This window comes from Pseudophryne corroboree, chromosome 12 (assembly GCF_028390025.1).
Source record: "Pseudophryne corroboree isolate aPseCor3 chromosome 12, aPseCor3.hap2, whole genome shotgun sequence".
NCBI classification, from domain to species: Eukaryota; Metazoa; Chordata; class Amphibia; order Anura; family Myobatrachidae; genus Pseudophryne; species Pseudophryne corroboree.
The window spans coordinates 172,028,988-172,047,785 of NC_086455.1; the positions used below are offsets into that span (position 1 = coordinate 172,028,988).

Below are 18,798 nucleotides of genomic sequence, written 5' to 3' on the forward strand. Positions count from 1 at the left end.
GGGGTTTTATTATATTCTCCTTCTATACCTGGTATAACACGTACACTATGGTAATCAGCCCAAATGACTTCATCCGCTGCTTATTTGCTTTCACTACTGGAGGCAGCTGATATATTCTGGTTTTCTTCTTAGATATCTGCTATTATCCAGGAACTGAAACAAAACGTTACACGTAGTGGTCACATTGTGACTTAAATGACTTGGTTTCACGTGTATCAAATTCCCCACACCAGCAAGTATCATATGGAACCCCCCCTCCCACGCTCCTGGGACGGATTCTGCAGCAGCTGTTGCACTTCCACCTTTCATAGCTGCTCGCTGTGTGTCCAGTTTAGTGATTGGTCAGCGCTGGGCACATGGCGTTCCTATTTATCTGTTGTACAGGATTTCCAAGCATCTGACGGAATTCAAGGATCTTGTAATTTTGATGCGGGTGGTTTCACTATGATCGTGTTTGGGGGTAGATCTTGCTTCTGATGATCTTTCCTGAGAGCCTTGTTTTGTAGTTGCTGCTGAGAGATTTATGCAGCCGGCCCTGCTATGCCCCTAGACACACAGGGCTGCGTTACGGTGTGACGTCACTGTGTTAGTGCAGCAGGGTGTTGCGATGAATGCGTTCCTATTTCCTGCCACAGACGTTTGTGGATCTGCAATTAAAGGAAGAGGAGAAATCCCCAGCACAAGTAAGATGAATATGCTCTGGGGAATTAAACATATGACATTCAACAAATGAATGTGGCGGATGTGAGAATACAGTGCAATGCTATAAATACTCTAGCAGAACCTGTCTGGCAAATGTATGCACTATGGAAAATATACAATTGTAAGGTAATGCACTGTGGGGGCAAGACGAAAAATAACACCTACATACTAAATGGGGTAATATTGGGGGATTTTGTACTGGAAAAAGACGTAGGGGTTCACATAGATAAATTAAGCAGCAGTACCCAAAGTAGGAGTGCAGCAAAGAAGGCTAATAAGATATTAGCATGCATAAAACGGGGAATTGATGCAAGGGATGAGAGTATTATACTCCCATTATATAAATCACTAGTGAGGCCACATCTTGAATACTGTGTGCAATTTTGGCCACCATATTACAAAAAGGATATCCTGGAGCTAGAAAAGGTTCAGAGGCGGGCGACCAAACTAATCAAGGGCATGGAGCGCTGGAATACGAGGAAAGGCTTGCAAGGCTAGGCATGTTTACATTGGAAAAGAGGAGACTAAGAGGGGACATGATCAACATCTACATATATATAAGGGGTCAATACACAGAGCTTGGGAGGGACCTGTTTTCTATAAGATCCGCACAGATGACACGTGGTCACTCGCTTAGGTTAGAGGAGAGGAGTTTCCGCACATTGAGGCGAAAAGGTTTTTTCACAGTAAGGACAATACGTGTTTGGAATTCCCTTCCTGAGAGAGTAGTAATGGCGAACTCAGTCAACACCTTTAAGAATGGGTTAGATAAATTCCTATTGGATAAAGATATTCAGGGTTATGGTGCGTAGGCACGCATTATAGTTAATATAACTAGTCCTAACAGAAAAATAACTAGTCCTATAATAGGACTGCATAGGAGACCACAAATAGGTTGAACTTGATGGACAATTGTCTTTTTTTCAACCTTAGTTACTATGTTGTACCTTCTTGTAGGTTAAATATATAATATCTCGTAAACTTGTTCTTTAATATTCGTCAACCGTAGGTACTATCTATAGCAGAGGTTCTCAAACTCGGTCCTCAGGACCCCACACAGTGCATGTTTTGCAGGTAACCCAGCAGGTGCACAGGTGTATTCATTACTCACTGCCACATTTTAAAAGGTCCACAGGTGGAGCTAATTATTTCACTTGCGATTCTGTGAGGAGACCTGCAAAACATGCACTGTGTGGGCCCCCGAGGACCGAGTTTGAGAACCTGTGATCTATAGAGCCGGGAGAAACTAGTAGCCAGTGGGATCTGTCGCAGTTACCTGTAAAAGGTAAAACACAGCAGCACGTTCTAGGCGCCTGAGGTTCCCTGGCTCCTGCTCTGGAATATAAATTATTCCTCCTGCAGATTGCGCTCTATAGCATTATGGTGCTGATGTCGGTCGGCTGTAATTGCGTTATGTGCGTTTGTCTCAATATTGCACTGCAAGATCCATGTTTCATCACAAAAATTCAAATTGAATGCATTTGTTCCGAAACGTCTATACAAATTCACTTTCCATTTTCTTTCTGCTCGCCAGTGAGGAGCCTGGAACCATCTTAGCACAAACATTTGTCATGTTAAGATCTTGATGCGAAACTTGCCTGACGGTTCCACTGTGGATGTTTACCATTTCTGCTATCATTCCGAGTCGCCGGTCAATTTACACAATTTTCTCAATTTTTTTCCCCTACATTTTTGTTTGTTTTTGATGAGCAAGGGCTTCCAGGCTTTTCATCATCCTCACGGCCGTCACTAAATCTCCTGTGTCACTCAAACACACGTGCATGTGACATGCAATCTGCCCCGCAATCCTCGGTTAGCATACGGGAAGATTCGGTGGGCGTTTTGTTATATTTAACTAAAAATTTTAAGTTGACACATTGCTCTACTTTTGAACTAAGCATTTTTATGACGCACGGGAAAAATGTAACTTCCGCGAGCGCAGTGTGACAGCAGACTATGTGCAGGAGGGGTGACACTTGCAGAACTGTTTCAGGAAAGTCCAAGGTCAATTTCTTTTTCATCCACTAGGGGTCACTGGAGTACTCTTGGGATATGGACGTCTTTAGCAGAAGAAGACACTGAATATTTAAATTTAGTAACTCTCCTCCCCTCCATATTCCCAGAGTACCTCAGTGTTTTTTCTGTGCTCACAGCAGTGACACGCTTGTGTGGACCTCCCACACTTACTTTGAATATTTAATTTTTATTTTTACAACTTAAGCACATCCCTTCCCAGTTTATCAAGAAACTTGGGTCCGGGATAGTGCCCGCTGCACAGAAGCAGCGCCTGGTGTGTCTGTCCTCACAAAGAGCACCCTCACAGCCACACGCAGCTCACACCTGTTGGAAAGGCTGGACGGAGCTTACAGAAGAAGCTCCGTCATAGCCCCTCACTACATACGGCACGACGAACATGGTATGCTGGGGGGGTCAGGGTGGTCAGTTCACGCTGCCGCCCCGCTGTGTGGGGAAAGTGTTCCTTTACCGCCAGCCGCTGATTACTCCCGCCGCTGATTACCCGGCCGCCGCTGTTACGAGGCCGCCCGATCCAGCCGCTCTACACCGCCGCTGTCTACGGGGACACAGCTCAAAGCGGCCGCACGTCACTCAGAGACGCCGGCCGCTCTTCCGGACCGCAGCTCCCCGGCACTATGCACAGCGCTCCCCGGCTCCCTGCATCCGCTCCCCAACATGCACCCGCTCCCGTCAGCTGGAGGTACACGAGGGGAGCAGTAAGGGGGAGAAGCTACCTTACAAGCAGCGCAGCTGCAGGGTGGGTGAGGGGGAGTAAATGCCCATAGCAGCACCATATAGCAAGGCTGCATGGGTTAATAAGTAATAGGCTGTTCAGCTTTTTAAACAGGGGGTTAGTTACAGGCTATCATTGTAAATAACCTAGACTATGATTATAACTGTAAGCATGGCATAGGGGCCATTTTTAACCATGCTTCCTGTTTCTTTCTGTTTCTGATTCCAGAACATTCCTGTCCTACAACACTACTCCACCGGATGGCGCAGGGGTGTTAGTGGGAATTTGGGATCAGGTTTCATACAGTCTGGCCACGTGCACTGCACTTCGGCCATATATATATAGACACACCTTAGTAACAATTTTACTGAGTCGTGCAAGTTGTCTGTCTTTGTCTGTTGTATTGTCTGTCTGCATAATGAGTAAGGCACCAGCAAAAACAAAAAAGCAGTTTCACTGCAATGTCTGTAAGAGTGTGTTACCGGATGGATCTACCACATGTACAGTATGTTTTGTGAATTCAGCTACAAATACAATTTCCGCTCCGGTCTCGAAGCCGGTTTCATCCCCGGATCCTCCATGGGCAATGCTAGCAGATGTAATGGCTGGGTTGCAATCAGAATTGGCCGCTGCTCGACACGAGTGGGAAGTGGCAAGATCTGAGTCTCGGGTGAGACCGCCAGAACTACCGGAGGGGTCTCAGCCTTGCCAAAGGTCCAAGTCTACTTTGGGTAGAAGGGATAAATTTAATTTGTCTTATGATTTACCAGTTTCTGCTATGTTGCATTCTGACGATTCTATGCCAGACCTCACTGCGCAAGATGAGGGTGAGGAGGGCGAATTAGACCAGCAGTCAGATAGTGAAGATTTTGACAGCCCAGGCATTGATAATCTCATCAGGGCAGTGCGTCAGTCTCTGAAGTTTACAGAGACTGAGGAGCCTCTGACAAATGATGAAGTCGTATTTACTAAACGACAGAGATCTCCAATGTGTTTTCCTGTTTCGGAATCTCTTAATAAGATGTTAGTAGAAACCCGGAAGAATCCGGATAAACGGTTTTCTATTCCTCGCCGATTTAAGTCGAGTTACCCGTTTCCAGAGTCTGTGACCGCTACATGGGAGAATCCGCCATTGGTGGATTCGTCTGTGTCAAAACTTGCAAAAAAATTAACCATACCAGTGCCAGCTGCTACTACGCTTAAAGACCCTTCAGACCGGAAAATTGAAGCTATGCTAAAGTCCATGTATATAGCAGCAGGAGTGTTGCTTAGACCTGGGTTGGTTGGCATTTGGGTTACTAAGGCGCTCATGGTATGGATAACAGAACTCAAGCCTGCCCTACATGACGATCACCTTATACTTCTCGCTGATCAAATCTGTGAAGCTGCTGAGTATCTATGTACAGCTTCTACTGACGTCTGTCAGCTCTCTTCTCGCCTTTCATCGTCGCTAGTTACAGCACGACGAGCACTCTGGCTGCGGTCTTGGCAAGCGGAGGCAGAGGTTAAGAGAGGTATAGAGGCGTTACCTTACGATGGCAAGAAGTTGTTTGGTCCTGAATTGGACAAATGGATTTCTGAGGCAACGGGAGGGAAGTCTGTTTTCCTTCCATTGCCTCCAACGGTACGTAGACGGAAATACTCTGGCCGGCGTTCAAATCCTTTAGACCTCAGCCCTTTCGAGGCAGTGGTAGAGGAACAACCACGCCTGGTGGTCGAGGACGTGGTTTTCAACAAACCACCGCCAGTCGTAAGGACGCTAAGGTCACCGACAAGCCAGTGGCATGAGGGTCTCCCAGCCCATCTCGGATCTCCAGTTGTGGGAGCACGCCTTCAGACGTTCCATTTGGCGTGGTTCCAGACATCCACAGATGGGTGGATCCGCAATTTAGTGTTAAAAGGTTACAAAATAGAGTTCGACTGTCTTCCGCCACTGCGGTTTTTCAAGACAGGACTGCCTGCGTCGGACGACAAGAGGGTGGTTCTGCAAATTGCCATTCAGTCTCTGCTGGATTCAGCAGTTTTGATTCCGGTCCCTGTACACCAACAAGGTCAGGGTTATTATTCCAGTCTGTTTGTAGTACCAAAGCCGGATGGCTCGGTCAGGCCAATATTGAACTTAAAGGGGCTCAATCAGTACGTCACTTACTACAGATTCAAGATGGAGTCTCTGCGGTCAGTAATTGCAGGTTTAGAGCCACAGGAATTCATGATTGCGCTGGATCTCAAGGATGCGTACTTACACATTCCGATTTGGCCACCTCATCAGAGGTTCTTGCGTTTTGCGATATGGCAAAACCATTACCAGTTTCAGGCTCTACCGTTTGGCCTCTCGTCAGCGCCTCGGGTATTCACCAAAGTGATGTCTGTGATGATAGCTCATCTCAGATCCCTGGGAGTGATAATAGTTCCGTACTTGGACGATCTGCTCATCAAAGCTCCGTCTCAACAGATGCTCCTACAACATGCATTGCTGACGTACAATGTACTAGTTCAGCACGGTTGGATTGTCAACTTCAAGAAATCACATCTGATTCCGTCTCAACGACTTCAATTCCTAGGAATGATTCTCGATACGGTAGATCAAAGAATTTACCTACCAGAACAGAAAGTACAGAGTATTCGTCGTCTGGTACAATTAGTGCTCAAGCCACGCACAGTCTCTGTACATTTGTGCATTCGCCTGTTAGGCACAATGGTGGCGGCTTTCGAAGCGCTTCAGTTCGGAAGATTTCACTCACGTCCTTTTCAACTGGATGTGCTCGCACAGTGGTCGGGCTCGCATCTGCAGATTCACCAGAGGGTGAGGTTGTCTCCACGGGCCAGAGTATCTCTACTCTGGTGGCTCAAAGTACACAATCTAACCGCAGGGAAACGGTTCGGCGTCTGGAATTGGATAATTCTAACGACGGACGCGAGTCTCAGAGGTTGGGGAGCTGTGGTTCAAAATTGTCAGCTCCAGGGTCTCTGGGCGGATCACGAAAGATTGCTGTCTATAAATGTCCTGGAACTCCGGGCAATTTACAATGCGCTACGACAAGCAGTGCACATGCTCCGGTCTCAGACTGTCCAGGTGCAGTCAAACAACGCGACGGCGGTCGCGTACATCAACAAACAAGGAGGAACGAGAAGCCACATGGCCATGCGGGAAGTAGCTCGAATCCTCAATTGGGCCGAGCATCACCAAGTGATATTGTCAGCAGTGTTCATTCCGGGAGTGGACAACTGGGAGGCGGATTATCTCAGCAGTCGGGATTTTCATCCAGGAGAATGGGCATTAAATCCAGAAGTGTTTAACTTGTTGGTCCAGAGGTGGGGTTACCCACAAGTGGATCTGATGGCATCGCGCCACAATCACCAAACGCCCCAGTATGTGTCCAGAACGCGAGATCCAAAGGCAGTGGCGGTGGATGCTCTCACAATCGCGTGGCCGTATAGCCTCGTGTATCTGTTTCCACCGTTTCCGCTGCTCCCTCTGTTGCTAAAACGGATCAAACGAGAGTCCGCCACAGTCATACTAGTGGCGCCTCATTGGCCTTGGAGAGCTTGGTTCTCGGATCTCCGCGGACTACTCGCAGACGATCCTTGGCCGCTCCCGCTACGTCCGGACCTGTTACAACAGGGTCCGTTCCTTTACCCCGATTTAGCGCGGCTGCGTTTGACGGGGTGGCTGTTGAGACCGCCCTCTTAAGAAGAAAGGGCATTCCATAATCTGTTATACCAACCATGTTACGTGCTAGAAAGCCGGTTACGGCAGCTCATTATTACAGAATTTGGCGTGCCTATATAGGTTGGTGTGAAGTTCGGAAGTTTCCGACATCTTTCCAGTTATCCCGTCTTTTGTTATTTCTACAGACGGGGTTAGATGGAGGACTGCGTTTATCTACACTACACTAAAGGTGCAGGTATCTGCTTTGTCAATTTATTTTCAAAGACGTTTGGCTCTATTGCCGTCTGTACACACCTTTTTGCAAGGTGTTCTCAGAGTACAGCCTCCATTCATTCCACCTACAGCGCCATGGGACTTGAGTCTGGTTTTAGATTTTTTACAGTCTTCATATTTTGAACCCTTACAACAAGTGGATATTAAGTTTCTCACTTGGAAAACAATTTTTCTCCTAGCCTCAGCTTCGGCAAGGCGTGTTTCAGGTTTGGGTGCCTTGTCATGCAAGCCACCGTATTTGGTGTTTCATGATGACAGAGCGGAACTTCGGACGAATCCCGTTGTCTTACCGGGTGTAGTATGGTATGCCGGCGGTCAGGCTCCCGGCGACCAGCATACCGGCGCCGGGAGCCCCGACCGCCGGCATACCGACAGTGTGGCGAGCGCAAATGAGCCCCTTGCAAGCTCGCTGCGCTCACCACGCTGCGGGCACGGTGGCGCACTACGCGCGCCACGCTATTTTTCTCTAATGTCCTAGAGGATGCTGGGGACTCCGTAAGGACCATGGGGATAGACGGGCTCCGCAGGAGACATGGGCACTTTAAGAAAGAATTTAGTTCCTGGTGTGCACTGGCTCCTCCCTCTATGCCCCTCCTCCAGACCTCAGTTTGATACTGTGCCCAGAGGAGCTGGGTGCTTTTCAGTGAGCTCTCCTGAGTTTGCTGATGGAAAGTATTTTGTTAGGTTTTTTATTTTCAGGGAGCTCTGCTGGCAACAGACTCCCTGCATCGTGGGACTGAGGGGAGAGAAGCAGCCCTACTCTCTGAAGCTAGGTCCTGCTTCTTAGGCTACTGGACACCATTAGCTCCAGAGGGATCGGTACGCAGGATCTCACCCTCGCCGTCCGTCCCAGAGCTGCGCCGCCGTCCCCCTCCCAGTGCCGGCAGACAGAAGCCGGGTGAGTATGAGAAGAAAAGAAGACTTCACAGGCGGCAGAAGACTTCATGATCTTCACTGAGGTAACGCACAGCACTGCAGCTGTGCGCCATTGCTCCACACACCTCACATACTCCGGTCACTGTAAGGGTGCAGGGCGCAGGGGGGGGGGCACCCTGGGCAGCATTTGGAACCTCATATTGGCAAAAGAACACATATATATATACAGCTGGGCACTGTATATATGTATGAGCCCCCGCCAAAAAAATACAGTTTAAGCGGGACAGAAGCCCGCCGCCGAGGGGGCGGGGCTTCTCCCTCAGCACTCACCAGCGCCATTTTTTCTCCACAGCACCGCTGAGAGGAAGCTCCCTGGGCTCTCCCCTGCTGATACACGGTAGAAGAGGGTTGAAAAGAGAGGGGGCAGATAATTAGGCGCAAAAAGATATACATACAGCAGCTACTGGGTTAACATTAAGTTACTGTGTTATTCCTGGGATATATTATTATTTATTTATTTATTAACAGTTTCTTATATAGCGCAGCATATACCGTTGCGCTTTACAATATATAGCGCTGGGGTGTGTGCTGGCATACTCTGTCTCTCCAAAGGGCCTTGTGGGGGAACTTTCTTCAGAAAGGACATTCCCTGTGTGTGTGGTGTGTCGGTACGCTTGTGTTGACATGTCTGATCAGGAAGGCTATGTGGGAGAGGAGCGGGAGCAAATGAATGTGGTGTCTCCGCCGACGGCGCCGACACCTGATTGGATGGAGATGTGGAAGGTTTTAAATGCTAATGTTAATTCCTTGCATAAAAGATTAGACAAGGCTGAAGCCTTGGGACAGTCAGGGTCTCAACCCGTGCCTGATCCTATGTCGCAGGGACCCTCAGGGTCTCATAAGCGCCCACTATCCCAAATTGTTGACACAGATACCGACATGGATTCTGACTCCAGTGTCGATTACGATGATGCAAAGTTACAGCCAAAATTGGCTAAATCCATCCGATATATGATTATAGCAATTAAGGATGTTTTGCACATCACAGAGGAAACCCCTGTCCCTGACAAGAGGGTGCATATGTATAAGGGAAAGAAGCATGAGGTAACCTTTCCCCCCTCACACGAACTGAGTGAGTTATGTGAAAAGGCTTGGGAATCTCCAGATAAAAAACTGCAGATTTCCAAACGGATTCTTATGGCGTATCCTTTCCCGCCAACGGACAGGTTACGATGGGAATCCTCCCCTAGGGTGGACAAAGCTTTAACACGCTCATCCAAGAAGGTATCCCTGCCGTCACAGGATACGGCTACCCTCAGAGATGCTGCTGATCGCAAACAGGAGGTTACCCTGAAGTCCATTTATACACATTCAGGTACCTTACTAAGACCGGCAATTGCGTCGGCCTGGGTGTGTAGTGCTGTAGCGGCATGGACGGATACCTTGTCTGAGGAAATTGATACCCTAGATAAGGATACTATATTATTGACCCTGGGGCATATTAAAGACGCTGTCCTATATATGAGAGATGCTCAAAGAGACATTAGTCTGCTGGGTTCTAGAATAAACGCTATGTCGATTTCTGCCAGAAGGGTCCTGTGGACTCGGTAATGGACAGGTGATGCCGACTCAAAAAGGCATATGGAGGTTTTACCTTACAAGGGTGAGTAATTATTCGGGGAGGGTATCTCGGACCTGGTCTCCACAGCTACAGCTGGAAAGTCAAATTTTTTGCCTTATATTCCCTCACAGCCTAAGAGAGCACCGCATTATCAAATGCAGTCCTTTCGATCACAAAGAAACAAGAAAGTCCGAGGTGCGTCCTTTCTTGCCAGAGGTAGAGGCAGAGGAAAGAAGCTGCACAATACAGCTAGTTCCCAGGAACAGAAGTCCTCCCAGGCCTCTACAAAATCCCACCGCATGACGCTGGGGCTCCACTACAAGAGTCCGCCCCAGTGGGGGCACGTCTTCGAGATTTCAGCCACATCTGGGTTCACTCCCAGGTGGATCCCTGGGCAATAGAAATTGTGTCTCAGGGTTACATGCTGGAATTCGAAGAGATGCCTCCTCGCCAATATTTCAAATCGGCCCTACCAGCTTCCCCCCGAGAGAGGGAAATAGTGTTAAATGCAATACAAAAATTGTATCTTCAACAGGTGGTGGTCAAGGTTCCCCTCCTTCAACAGGGAAGGGGTTATTGTTCGACCATGTTTGTAGTCCTGAAACCGGACGGTTCGGTCAGACCCATATTAAATTTAAAATCCCTGAACCTATACTTTAAAAGGTTCAAGTTCAAGATGGAATCGCTAAGAGCGGTCATCGCAAGCCTGGAAGGGGGGATTTTATGGTGTCTCTGGACATAAAGGATGCATACCTTCATGTCCCCATTTATCCACCTCATCAGGCGTACCTCAGATTTGCGGTACAGGATTGTCATTACCAATTTCAGACGTTGCCGTATGGTCTCTCCACGGCCCCGCGAATCTTCACCAAGGTAATGGCGGAAATGATGGTACTCCTGCGGAAGCAAGGTGTCACAATTATCTCGTACTTGGACGATCTCCTCATAAAAGCGAGATCAAGAGAGCAGTTGCTGAACAGCGTATCACTTTCACTGGAAGTGTTACAGCAACACGGCTGGATTCTCAATATTCCAAAGTCGCAGTTGGTTCCTACAACTCGTCTGCCTTTCTTGGGCATGATTCTGGACATAGACCAGAAAAGGGTTTATCTCCCGATAGAAAAAGCCCAGGAACTCATGACCCTGGTCAGGAACCTATTGAAACCAAAACAGGTGTCAGTGCATCACTGCACTCGAGTCCTGGGAAAGATGGTGGCATCATACGAGGCCATTCCCTTTGGCAGGTTCCATGCGCGGACTTTCCAACGGGACTTACTGGACAAGTGGTCCGGGTCACATCTTCAGATGCATCGGTTGATCACCCTGTCCCCCAGGGCCAGGGTGTCACTTCTGTGGTGGCTGCAGAGTGCTCACCTTCTCGAGTGCCGCAGATTCGGCATTCAGGACTGGGTCCTGGTGACCACGGACGCAAGCCTCCGAGGTTGGGGAGCAGTCACACAGGGAAGAAATTTCCAAGGTCTTTGGTCAAGTCAACATCGTGGAGCTAAGGGCCATATACAACGCCTTGCGTCAAGCGGAGACCTTGCTTCGCGACCAACCGGTTCTGATCCAGTCAGACATCATCACCGCAGTGGCTCATGTAAACCGCCAAGGCGGCACAAGGAGCAGAGTGGCGATGGCGGAAGCCATCAGAATTCTTTGCTGGGCGGAAAATCATGTAAGCGCACTGTTCATTCCGGGAGTGGACAACTGGGAAGCAGACTTCCTCAGCAGACACGACCTACACCCGGGAGAGTGGGGACTTCATCACGAAGTCTTCGCACAGATTACAAGTCGGTGGGAGATAGCACAGGTGGACATGATGGCATCCCGCCTCAACAAAAAGCTACAGAGGTATTGCGCCAGGTCAAGAGACCCTCAGGCAGTAGCTGTAGACGCCCTGGTGACACCGTGGGTGTTCCAGTCGGTCTATGTATTTCCTCTCATACCCAAGGTGCTGAGGATAATAAGAAAAAGAGGAGTGCGAACAATCCTCATTGTTCCAGATTGGCCACGAAGGACTTGGTATCCAGATCTGCAAGAAATGCTCACAGAAGACCCGTGGCCTCTTCCTCTAAGACAGGACCTGTTGCAACAGGGGCCCTGTCTGTTCCAAGACTTACCGCGGCTGCGTTTGACGGCATGGCGGTTGAACGCCGGATCCTAGCAGAGAAAGGCATTCCGGATAAGGTTATTCCTACGCTGATAAAGGCTAGGAAGGACGTGACATCTAAACATTATCACCGTATATGGCGAAAATATGTTTCTTGGTGTGAGGCCAGGAATGCTCCTACGGAAGAATTCCAGCTGGGCCGTTTCCTTCACTTCCTACAGTCTGGAGTGAATTTGGGCCTAAAATTAGGCTCCATTAAGGTCCAGATTTCGGCCCTATCCATTTTCTTTCAAAAAGAGTTGACTTCTCTACCAGAAGTTCAGACTTTTGTAAAAGGAGTGCTGCATATTCAGCCTCCTTTTGTGCCTCCGGTGGCACCTTGGGATCTTAACGTGGTGTTAAGTTTCCTAAAGTCACACTGGTTTGAACCACTTAAAACGGTGGAGTTAAAATATCTCACGTGGAAGGTGGTCATGTTATTAGCCTTGGCTTCGGCTAGGCGAGTGTCAGAATTAGCGGCTTTGTCACATAAAAGCCCCTATCTGGCTTTCCATATGGATAGAGCGGAATTGCGGACCCGTCCTCAATTTCTGCCAAAAGTGGTATCATCTTTTCATATGAACCAACCTATTGTGGTGCCTGTGGCTACTCGTGACTTGGAGGATTCCGAGTTGTTTGATGTGGTCAGGGCTTTGAAGGTTTATGTAGCCAGAACGGCTAGAGTCAGGAAAACAGAGTCGCTGTTTGTCCTGTATGCATCCAACAAGATTGGTGCTCCTGCTTCAAAGCAGACTATTGCTCGCTGGATCTGTAACACGATTCAGCAAGCGCATTCTACGGCTGGATTGCCGTTACCAAAATCGGTCAAGGCCCATTCCACCAGGAAGTTGGGCTCTTCTTGGGCGGCTGCCCGGGGGGTCTCGGCACTACAGCTGTGTCAAGCTGCTACTTGGTCGGGTTCAAACACTTTTGCAAAAGTCTATAAGTTTGATACCCTGGCTGAGGAGGACCTCCTGTTTGCTCAATCGGTGCTGCAGAGTCATCCGCACTCTCCCGCCCGTTTGGGAGCTTTGGTATAATCCCCATGGTCCTTACGGAGTCCCCAGCATCCTCTAGGACGTTAGAGAAAATAAGATTTTACTTACCGGTAAATCTATTTCTCGTAGTCCGTAGAGGATGCTGGGCTCCCGTCCCAAGTGCGGACTACTTCTGCAAGACTTGTATATAGTTATTGCTTCAATAAGGGTTACGTTATTGTTGCATCGGGCATGAACTGATGCTATGTTGTTTGTCATACTGTTAACTGGGTTGTTATCACAAGTTATACGGTGTGATTGGTGTGGCTGGTATGAATCTTGCCCTGGATTACCAAAATCCTTTCCTCGTACTGTCAGTCTCCTCTGGGCACAGTTTCTCTAACTGAGGTCTGGAGGAGTCAGTGCACACCAGGAACTAAATTCTTTCTTAAAGTGCCCATGTCTCCTGCGGAGCCCGTCTATCCCCATGGTCCTTACGGAGTCCCCAGCAGCCTCTACGGCACAGGTTCTCAAACTCGGTCCTCAGGACCCCACACGGTGCATGTTTTGCAGGTCTCCTCACAAAATCACAAGTGAAATAATTAGCTCCACCTGTGGACCTTTTAAAATGTGTCAGTGAGTAATTAATACACCTGTGCACTTGCTGGGTTACCTGCAAAACATGCACTGTGTGGGGTCCTGAGGACCGAGTTTTAGAACCACTGCTCTACGGACTACGAGAAATAGATTTACCTGTAAGTAAAATCTTATTTATTCTCCCTCCAGGGGGGGCGTGGACCCCCACGAGGGAGAATAAGTGTCGGTATGCCGGCTGTCGGGATTCCGGCGCCGGTATACTGTGCGCCGGGATCCCGACAGCCGGCATACTGAAGACCACCCGTCTTACCAAAGGTAGTGTCATCTTTTCACATAAATCAACCAATAGTAGTTCCTGTGTTAACAGGAGATTCTGCAACTTTGGATGTGGTACGCGCACTACGCGTTTATGTATCCCGAACGTCTACAGTTCGTAAGACGAATACGTTGTTTGTTCTTTATGATGCTGCCAAGATGGGTTAGCCAGCTTCTAAGCAGACCTTGTCCAGATGGATTAAACTGACCATACGTCAGGCTTACCTTCATGCTAGGTTACAGCCGCCTATATCAGTAACAGCTCATTCCACACGTTCTGTGGGAACCTCATGGGCAGCTGGTCGTGGGGCTTCTATGACGCAGCTTTGCCGTGCGGCTACATGGTCATCAGTGCACACGTTTGTGCGCTTTTACAAGTTTGATACGTTTGCGGCATCAGCATCTAGCTTTGGCCGTCTAGTGTTACAGGTGCCAAACTGCTCGCCCGTCCACGGGGGAAGCTTTGGTACGTCCCAAGAGTACTCCAGTGACCCCTAGTGGATGAAAAAGAAAATAGGATTTTGTTACTTACCAGGTAAATCCTTTTCTTTGAATCCGTAGGGGGCACTGGACGCCCACCCAGAGCAATTTTACCTGGTTTGTGGTAAGTTCAGGTGATCTTATGGTAACACACTCTCACCGATTTGTTCAAATTTTCAAGTTCTATCGGTTATGGTGTCAACTGTTTAGTTGTCAGTAACGTTATGTGTCAACTTTATTGTTGTCCGTTATGTTATAATGTTATATGTAATTCTCCATTGTTCCATCCTCTCTATCGCTCTTGTTCGGCTCAGTAAAAAACACTGAGGTACTCTGGGAATATGGAGGGAAGGAAAGTTACTAAATTTAAATATTCAGTGCCTTGTTCTGCTAAAGCCGTCCATATCTCAAGAGTATTCCAGTGCCCCCTATGGATTCAAAGAAAAGGATTTATCTGGTAAGTACCAAAATCCTATTTCTTCCCCTACTCCATTTTATCTCATGGTTTATTTTTTACAAGTAGAGTCTTGTTATTTAGCAGCCACGTCTCATATACCTATATACAGGTGCCTTCGTGATCAGGGGGCACAGAGTAAGTTTTGGTGGGGGATTCTGGCTCTGAGCATCCACCCAACAACGCAAGATTCATAGTCGCAGCTGTTATCCTGTACGGGGGTTATTGTCTGTACTTGTTGATCGAGCGCTATCTGCGCACAGCGTTAATGTCTTTTGCTTTTGGTTCCAGGTGCCCACTGACGATGGAATGAAGTGATTGCGCTCTTCCATGTACGAAGCAGGCAGCCATGGCCACTCTTCCGGGAACTATTACATTTAAGGAGTTCTGTCCCTTGTATTCCATCCTTAATGCTATCCCGGCTAAAGTACAAAAGGGATTCCGGACCTACCTCGTCTATCTCACTGCACTTGACGTTAATGGCGACTATATTGCGATTGGGAGCAGCATCGGGATGTTGTATCTGTACTGCCGACACACAAACCAGATGAGGAAGTACAACCTAGAGGTAAGAGTCCTGGTGACCCCTGCCGGTGATACAGTGTAACAGCCCGTTGGATGAATTGGTGTGCAGGAGACCTGATCATGGAGATCCCTCATTGCATTGCATGTAGGGAGAGACCCCCGCCCTTTATGTCCTGCTTTCCCCGCTGTGGAGCGCTGTATAATAGTAACAATAATGTGTATGTTGTCTTTTATCATCGGAAACTGCAGAATTGTGTTATATAAGATATGTAGGGGAACGTGGAGAGCTTGGGAGGAAGAGTTATCAGCACACAGAGAGCTCCTCATAGTACAGCCATGATAGGAGTATGCGTTACGGACCGTTTTTATAGAGCTTTATGAATCAGTGGCGGCTGTGTGTGTGCAGTGACCTCCTGTTTGTGTGTGCAGTGACCTCCTGTTTGTGTATGCAGTGGCCGGCTGTGTGTATGCAGTTACCGGTGTGTGCTGTGTGTGTGTGTGTTTTGCAGTGACCTCCTGTGTGTGTTTGCAGTGACCTCCTGTTTGTGTGTGCAGTGACCTCCTGTTTGTGTGTGCAGTGACCTCCTGTTTGTGTATGCAGTGGCCGGCTGTGTCTATGCAGTTACCGGTGTGTGTGTGTGTGTGTGTGTGTGTGTGTGTGTGTGTGTGTGTATGCAGTGACCGGTGTTTGTATGCAGTGGGTGGCTGTGTGTATGCAGTGGTGGCTGTGTGTATGCAGTGACCGGCTGTGTGTGTATGCAGTGACCGGCTGTGTGTGTATGCAGTGACCGGCTGTGTGTGTATGCAGTGACCGGCTGTGTGTGTATGCAGTGACCGGCTGTGTGTGTATGCAGTGACCTCCTGTGTGTGTATGCAGTGACCTCCTGTGTGTGTATGCAGTGACCTCCTGTGTGTGTATGCAGTTGCCGGCTGTGTGTGTATGCAGTTGCCGGCTGTGTGTGTGTGTATGCAGTGACCTCCTGTGTGTGTATGCAGTGGCCGGCTGTGTGTATGCAGTGACCTCCTGTGTGTGTATGTAGTGGCCGGCTGTGTGTATGCAGTGACCTCCTGTGTGTGTATGCAGTGACCTCCTGTGTGTGTATGCAGTGGTGGCTGTGTGTATGCAGTTACCGTGTGTGTGCGTGTGTATATGCAGTTACCGGTGTGTGTGTGTGTGTGGTGTGTGTTGTGTGTGTGTATGCAGTTACCGGCTGTGTGTATGCAGTGACCACCTATGTGTGTATGCAGTGGCGGCGTTTGTATGCAGTTACCGGTGTGTGTGTATGCAGTTACCGGTGTGTGTGTGTATGCAGTTACCGCTGTGTGTATGCAGTGACCGGTGTTTGTATGCAGTGGCGGCTGTGTGTATGCAGTTACCGGTGTGTGTGTGTGTGTGTGTGTGTGTGTGTGTGTGTGTGTGTATGCAGTTACCGGCTGTGTGTATGCAGTGACCGGTGTTTGTATGCAGTGGCGGCTGTGTGTATGCAGTTACCGGTGTGTGTGTGTGTGTGTGTGTGTATGTGTATGCAGTTACCCGGCTGTGTGTATGCACCATAGACATGTGGACTATAAAGTGATTTTATTTGGCTTCTCTAAGCCTGGAAGCGCGTGTAACGGCGTATCCTGCTTCTGGCACAGCGCAGATGGTGTACAGGCAGATCACAGGCCTATTCCCTGATCTATCTGTTCTCTCAGTGCTGTCTAAGCTTTGTATCATCTCCTCTGATGTCTCCTCTTTAGCAGTCTGGCTTCATTATGCACCGCTGAATATAGCCGCTGCGTCTTCTGCTTATTCGTGGCCGCCAGAGTCTCCATCCGCCACAGATGGGTGCTGCAGTAATGCTGCCATTACACTACATTTTCCATCATAAGATTATCATATTACTGACTGAGCAATATATTAGAGCAATGACTGTGTACTGAAATGCTGCAATGCATCCCCCCCCCCTTCTCCTACGTTACAGACGCACGCTGGGCCTGGCACAGAGATGTGCGCCATTCGCTATGTGTATATAGTGGCTGCGGGGAGAAGCTTCACTCCCCGTTACCCTCCTCCACATGGTCCCTGACTGTCTTTCACTGCGAATAAATCCTCGCTGCGATCGTTGTTGCAGGACCATCGCCCACGTTCTCACTGCGACTTACCGCAATGTGCAGACTCCTGATATCTGTATGTTACTCTGTACTCTGCGTTTATAGGGAAATGGATTGTAGAACCGTCTTACTGTATATTACTAGAGATGAGCGGGATTCGGTTCTTACCTCGGTTCTGAAAACGGCATCTGATTGGCTATCCAAAACACGTGACATTCGTGAGCCAATAAAATGCCGTTTTGAGAACCGAGTAAATCCGAGTAAAACCGAATCCGCTCATCTCTATATATTTGCATCCACAGACCCCTCTGGCCGGTGAGGTCCAGAAACCGCGTCTCTCGCTATCATTATATTCTCCCCGCTAGTGGCTGAGCCCCGGCTTCTGCACATTAGCGTCAGCCATTGTACATGGTTCTCCTGTTCTATTGCAGAGGAAAACGGAGTCTGTATCTGTCCTGAAGCTGCTCAGCTGCTTTGATGACCTGGTGGCAGTGGGCACTGTATCGGGGCAGGGTGGCCGTGTTCCAGCTGGTGTCTCCGCTGCCGGGAGGAATAAGCAGGTCAGTGTGATATCCATTGGACAGGATGTTCACAGGGGGATCTTAGAACCCTGGGGGATGCGCTGTGGGTACATTCATCATTGCATGCTAAATATGCCCAGGTTCCGCTTTATATTGTTTGTGAAAAGATATATATTTTTTCTCTCTGTTTAAAACACAAGTGATAGAAACCTCTGTGTATTAACAGCGGAGGATGTCGGGCTGGTGTGCAAGGTTGTGTTACACGGACGCTTCTCTGTGATTGTCACACTCGGACTTCTGCAGTGCAGACACACGTCCCCCTGACATTGGGGGATTATCAGGCCATTGAGAAATGTTACTCTGCCAGTCAGTGCTGGCGCCTCCGGTGCCGAGTCTCCTGTGGGCACACGTCCTCTAGAAATTCTGTTTGTCTCGCGGTCTCACGCCGGTTTACTGATTGGTTTACGGTTTTTGTTGCAGTTGAGGAGGTTTGACGTACTCGGAATCCACAAGAGCAGTATCACCGCACTAGCCTGGAGCCCCAATGGGACGAAATTATTCTCCGGGATGACAGAGGGAAGATCGTACTGGCTGATCTAGACTTTGACAAGGTGCGTGCCAACACCTAGTGGGGACTGTGACATCTTGGCTGCTCCCACTCCCCAAATTCATCTGTGCCCAACACCCCCCCCCCCCCCCCCCCCCCCCCCCCCCCACACACACACACACACACACACACACACCTACCTCCTGCTAACTCTTCTGGCACATTTGTCTTTGTGTAGGGTACTT

The 18,798-nt window shown here is 48.8% G+C and overlaps 1 protein-coding gene across 1 annotated transcript in view; it reads left to right on the forward strand.

Annotated features, from left to right (window-relative positions):
* The window catches only part of TECPR2 (tectonin beta-propeller repeat containing 2), a 69,512-nt gene that overhangs the window by 4,794 nt on the left and 45,920 nt on the right, over positions 1-18,798 (forward strand). Inside the window, 4 exon segments of the mRNA XM_063946603.1 lie at positions 15,158-15,434; positions 17,917-18,045; positions 18,487-18,568; positions 18,571-18,617. Coding sequence (XP_063802673.1) covers positions 15,216-15,434; positions 17,917-18,045; positions 18,487-18,568; positions 18,571-18,617 — 477 coding nt within the window. The 5' untranslated portion in view covers positions 15,158-15,215.